The sequence below is a fragment of the Uranotaenia lowii genome, chromosome 2 (assembly GCF_029784155.1).
Source record: "Uranotaenia lowii strain MFRU-FL chromosome 2, ASM2978415v1, whole genome shotgun sequence".
Classification (NCBI taxonomy): Eukaryota; Metazoa; Arthropoda; class Insecta; order Diptera; family Culicidae; genus Uranotaenia; species Uranotaenia lowii.
In genome coordinates this window covers 48,629,638-48,635,365 of record NC_073692.1, presented here as the reverse complement: position 1 = coordinate 48,635,365, position 5,728 = coordinate 48,629,638, and the positions used below count along the sequence as shown (strand labels likewise).

Below are 5,728 nucleotides of genomic sequence, written 5' to 3'. Positions count from 1 at the left end.
ACTCGAGCAAGGACGAAATTTGTTACAATTATGCATTATTATCGTAATTTGGGAGTCAGCAAATAACAAAAAAATGGAATTTTGTTTTCGACATTCGGGTTTCTCCTCAAAAGTTATAAGCATTCAAAATTATATTAAGGGGGGGGGGGGGGGTAGGGTCTAACGGGTATAAAAAAACACCATTTCACACGATTTTTTTCTGGAGCTATCGTTCAAACAAATGTATTCAATTTTTTTGCATTATACAAAGCATTGTTAAAAGAACATTTAGTAATTTTTTCGTAGAAAAATATTGAAAAATGAGCCGGTGACGGAGCATTTTCGAGGATGCCTTTTAGAAAACAGGACTTGCGGTGGACACTGTATCTCAGCACAGAATCATCTGAAGTCAAAAAATCAGAGCAAAATATTTTTAATAGATGTTTTTCTGGACCCCCAACGTTTTTATTTAACTTAAAAATATTTTTATAAAATTTGTGTGGCTGTTTGAAGTAAAAACTACGATTTTTCACTTAAAGATCCGCCATTTTTCACCTGTAAAATCTCCCCAAAAATAAAAAAATCAAAAAAGAAAAACGTTGGGGTCTGGTATTTTATATATAGAAAATATGTTCCAAATTTGAAAAGAATCGGATAAGTAGTTTTCAAATGACGATTGTCCACGGACATTAAAAATGTGCTTTCGAGAAAAACGCGTTTGAAGTTTCTGCTCTTGCTTTCTTGCAGTATTAGATAGGAGGAGATAAAGGCCTATAACTTCTACAGTTTTGCTTCAATTTGACTTGAAAATTTGACACAACATTCTTGAAATGTTTTACAATAAGAAAATAAAAAAATAAAAAAATCGATTTTTTGAAAGTGTTAGACCCTACCCCCCCCCCCCCCCCCCCCTTAATAGTCATCCGAAAGTGCAAACGAGTGTAAAAACGATAAGCTGTAGTTTCATCAGATTGCGCAGTCTGTTTTTAAGAACTGAAGTCGTTTTTGTGAACTTTTTGGGGGTCCAAATTATCGAAATCGATTAACAAACGCGTGTTTCACTGTTTGACGTAAACTTTATTAATAATCGTTTTCTATGTACAACTATTGGCTATTTATACTGTGTGCTGTGTATGTGTGTGTGAGATATCGAATGTGTCGTGTATGCTATTGTACATGCAGGTGATTGTATGTTATTGCTATTGTTGTTCGCTATTGTCTGCTTTCGCTGTCGACTGTCGTCTGCTGTTGTTGTTGTTGGTAGCCGGCTATTGTCTGTCGCGGTAATTGCTGCTACCTGCTATTGCGTGTCCGCTGATTGGCTGACGCAATTGTCGTGTCGCTGATTGGCTAGCGCAAGCGTCGTGCGTTCTGGATGTCGAACGTTCTCGATGAGTGGAACGTTCTGGATGATTCGATGCGATGACGCAAGAAGGGATCGGCGGTAAAGTACGCCACAGTACTCCCCCCTTAATGGTTCCAGAATTTGGATGGTATTTTGACCTGGCGTCCTGAACGGGTTCGAATTGCAGGGGTGCTGTCATCGGTGACATCCAAAGGCTGGGTTGAGTTGGTTGAAGAAGTTGGCGGGTACGATGAATGCGGCTTTCAGGCGATCAATTGAAATCGGCGAACGCTTGCCGTTGATGTCGATGATGAATACCTTTTTCTTCCGGCGAAGTACTCGGTATGGGCCATTAAAAGGTTGACTCAGTGGAGGTTTAATTGCACATACCTTGACGAAGACGTGGCTGCAGGTTTGCAGATCCTTTTGGATGAAGGTTGCATTCTTAGCGTGGTTGGTCGTGGGCGTTGGTCGCAGCTTATTCATGGCTTTTTTCAGGTCGGCCACGAATTCCGATGACGGTTGTTTCAGTTGATTATCAACGAAGAAGTCACCTGGCAAACGCAATGAAGTGCCATAGGTGAGATCAGCGATCGTCGCTTGAAGGTCTTCCTTGAGGGCGGTTCTCATTCCGAGGAGCACGAGTGGTAGCGACTCTGTCCACTTAGCGTTTTGGTGGCACATAATCGCTGCTTTTAGTTGGCGATGAGTCCTCTCGATTTGTCCATTTGCCTGGGGATGGTAAGGCGTTGTACGAAGATGCGTTATCCCAAGTAATGTGTTCAGCTCACGGAAGAGCTCCGACTCGAATTGACGACCAAGATCAGTCGTCACGTTGACTGGTACTCCGAACCTTGAGATCCAGCCGTTAACGAATGCTCGAGCGACGGTGATGGCAGTCATATTTGGGATTGGTATGACTTCTGGCCAACGGGTGAATTTGTCTATCATCGTGAGGCAATAGGCATTTCCTTCCGATGGAGGTAGAGGTCCGATGAGGTCCATGTGAATGTGTGCAAAACGATCCGATGGGGTATGAATTTGCACAACTGGGGTTTTGTTGTACCGGTGTACCTTAGATTTCTGGCATGGCAGGCAATGTGTGACAAAAATTTTGCAATCTCGACGAATCGATGGCCAAACATATCGATCACTGACAAGTCGTGTCGTTGATCGTATGCCTGGATGCGAATTATTGTGAAGCTTCCTGATGATTGCTTGTCGAAATTCCTTCGGAACAAACGGTCTGATGGCTTCGGTGGAGATGTCACAGTAGATCGGTTGTGAGGATAAAGGTGATTTGAGCTTCTTCAGCAGTAAGCTAGTATTTGCTGGAGGGGATTGCAAATACTGCTGTAGCTCGGGATCGGTTTCCTGCTGGGTGGCCATTTGCTCGAAGTTTATTGTTTCGCTAGTGGTCGAGATGGTTTCAATTCGGCTGAGCATATCGGCAACCTTGTTCGACTCACCGGGAACGTGTCGAATATCCGTTGTATACTCGCTGATGAAACCTAGATGACGAGTTTGAGTTGGTGTCGCTTTTTCAGGGCGCTGATGAAAGGCATGAGTGAGTGGCTTGTGGTCGGTGTAGATGCAGAACTCACGTCCGATGAGGGTGTCCTTGAAGTACTTGACCGCTTCGTACATTGCGTAGAGCTCACGATCGTATGTACTTGCCTTTCGTTGGGCTTCCCTCAATTTGCGGGAAAAGAATGCGAGTGGCTGGCATCCTTTTTCGGTGATTTGGTGAAGAACAGCGCCAATTGCTGTTCCTGAAGCATCGACGTCTAATGCTAATTTCGCTTGGGCCGATGGGTGAGCGAGTTGAGTAGCATTAGCTAAAGCTGTTTTACACTGTCGGAAAGCTGCGAGGGTGATCTCGTTCCATTGCAGAGGTGTTTGGTCGTTTCGGATGTTACCGGTAATCATTTGCTGGAGCAACTGTTGCTGGGCGGCAGCGCCGGGTAGGAAACGACGATAGAAATTTATTGTTCCTAAAAATCGCTTCATCTGCCGGGCAGTCGTAGGTTGAGGAAAATTCATCACAGCTTCGACCTTGCTCGGGTTTGGTTTGATACCCTCGGGAGTGATGAGATGACCCAGGAATTTCACCTCAGATTTCCCGATTTGGCATTTGCTGGCGTTGATGGTCAGGTTGTTTTCCCTCAGGATCTGGAATACTTGACGCAGATGCCGTTTATGCTCTTCGATGCTGGCGGAGGCGATGCATAAGTCGTCGACGTACGGGAAAACATATTCCAGGTGGCCCAGAATCTGATGGAGGTGCCTCTGGAGAGTTTGACCGGCGTTACGCAATCCAAATGTCATGAATTTGAACTCGAAAAGGCCAAACGGGGTCGTAATTGCGGTCTTCGGTACGTCTTCCGGTGCTACGGGAATTTGGTGGTAGGCACGTTGTAGATCAATGCATGAGAAAATGCATTTTCCATAGAGGATGTTGGAAAAGTCCTGGATATGTGGCACTGGGTAACGATCGGGAACGGTAATGGCGTTAAGGTTCCGATAGTCACCACACGGTCTCCATTTGCCATTGGATTTGCGTACCATGTGTAGAGGACTGGCCCAGGAACTTTTCGATGGTTGGCATATTCCCTGCTCCATAAGGAAACGGAATTCCTCTTTGGCTTCCTTCAGCTTGTCGGGTGGCAACCGGCGGGGGCGACAGAAAACTGGTTGGCCTGTCGTAATGATCTGATGGACGGTGTTCGACTTGGTCGGGTGATGGTTCATATTCAGGATGGTGATGTCTTGGAATTCCTTCAGGATGTCTGATGATCACATCAAATGTGGTTATCGTTGGCTCGGAGGCAGCGTTGATGTTGTTCACTTGCAGGTTGGTGAGGTTGTCAATCAGCTTGTTGCGTTTGAGATCCACCAGAAGATCAAAGTGCTTCAAAAAATCAGCTCCAATGATCGGGGATTTCACATCGGCGATAGTGAAAATCCACACAAATGGTCGGCGGAGTCCGATGTCCAATTGCAACCGCTTGGTGCCATATGTTTGTATGGGGCTGCCATTTGCTGCGTAGAGACGATGAGACGGTGAAGGGTGAAGCTGTTCTCGTGGTGTCGGTGGTAGCACGGAAATATCAGCACCAGTGTCGATTAGAAACTGTTGTGCTGATTGCTGATCACGCACGTGGATACGCAAGATGTCCTTGTTGAGTTCGATGCTGGATACATCGGCTTGTGCTGGTTCGAAGGAGGCTTCGGATGGTTGCGTGCAATCGGGTGATTGCACGGAAATTAATTTTTTGCTGGCCGGGTGTACACATTCAACTTGCCGTCGTAGAATATACACGGCACGTTGGTGTTGTCTCCTCTCTGCTTCTCGCACTTCTGAGCCTGGACACCATGTCGGTAGTGGAACCAACATATCCATCGGCGGGAGCTTGTTGACCGGGAGGGCGTTTGTGAGCGACGGTTTGAAGATCGGGTCTGATCTCGATACGTCGGCCGCTCACGACTGCGGGATTTGCCACCAAGCACCTGATCGAGACGGCGAGAAAGTTCCTCGATGCGTTGTTCCAATGCGGACGGTTCGACGGAGTGAACGGATGGTGGATCGCTCCTCGGGACTTCCAAAATCTTGTCGGCCACTTTCGCTTGTTCGTCCAATGGAGCGGTTGGCATCGCTGCGATGATGGAACGCACTGTGACTGGCAGTGCACGGAGCCACAAGTTGGAAAGAACGTTGTCCGAACACCCGTCACCACCCAGGCGGCGCATTTCCGAAAGAAGAACGCTCGGCTTCTGGTCGCCTAAAATCATTCCGGAAAGCAAACTCGTTAGTCGCTGGTTATCAGAGAGGCGAAAATGCGAAATCACGGCGGATTTCAGTGTTTCGTATTTGTCGTTGTTAGCAGATTCGGTGCATTGTGCAATTGTGGTATGCACAAATTTACAGCGGGGCCCAAGAGCAACAATCACGGTGTGAAATTTGTTCCTGTCGCTCCTGACACAATTCACGCTAAATGCGGCTTCCAGACACAAGAACCAAGTTTCGATATCGTCCGGATCAAATGCAGGATAGCTGACTTTGGAAATCAGCGCTGGTTCCGCTGCTAGTGAATTTTCACTTTTCACGTCATTTTGGGCCATGGTTCCACTGGTGTTTTTTTTTCACTAATATCACTAATGTTCTTCAGGAGTTTTTTTCACCACTAAATTCACTGGTTTACTGATGCCACGGTTGGTTCCTTTTGATCACGTCGGGGTCACCAAAATTTGGGGGTCCAAATTATCGAAATCGATTAACAAACGCGTGTTCACTGTTTGACGTAAACTTTATTAATAATCGTTTTCTATGTACAACTATTGGCTATTTATACTGTGTGCTGTGTATGTGTGTGTGAGATATCGAATGTGTCGTGTATGCTATTG

At 46.1% G+C, this 5,728-nt stretch overlaps 1 protein-coding gene across 1 annotated transcript; it reads right to left on the bottom strand.

Annotated features, from left to right (window-relative positions):
- Positions 1–1,519: 1,519 nt before the first annotated feature.
- Positions 1,520–5,446, bottom strand: LOC129741369 (uncharacterized protein K02A2.6-like). The gene is made up of 3 exons (XM_055733093.1): positions 4,630–5,446; positions 4,173–4,552; positions 1,520–4,102 (listed from the first exon to the last, which is right to left on the bottom strand). Exons 1-3 carry the CDS (start codon positions 5,444–5,446, stop codon positions 1,520–1,522), a joined length of 3,780 nt encoding a protein of 1,259 aa, XP_055589068.1.
- Between the last annotated feature and the right edge of the window lie 282 nt (positions 5,447–5,728).

Bases quoted from the DNA above. Each gene is read 5' to 3' on its own strand.
- LOC129741369 (XM_055733093.1), bottom strand. From the start codon at position 5,446: ATGGCCCAAAATGACGTGAAAAGTGAAAATTCACTAGCAGCGGAACCA. The intron at 4,553-4,629 runs GCAAGTTGAATG...AACCATCCGAAG, and splicing joins GCCGTGTATATTCTACGACG to CCTCCTTCGAACCAGCACAA. The intron at 4,103-4,172 runs GTGAACAACATC...GACATCCTGAAG, and splicing joins ACAACCTCACCAACCTGCAA to GAATTCCAAGACATCACCAT.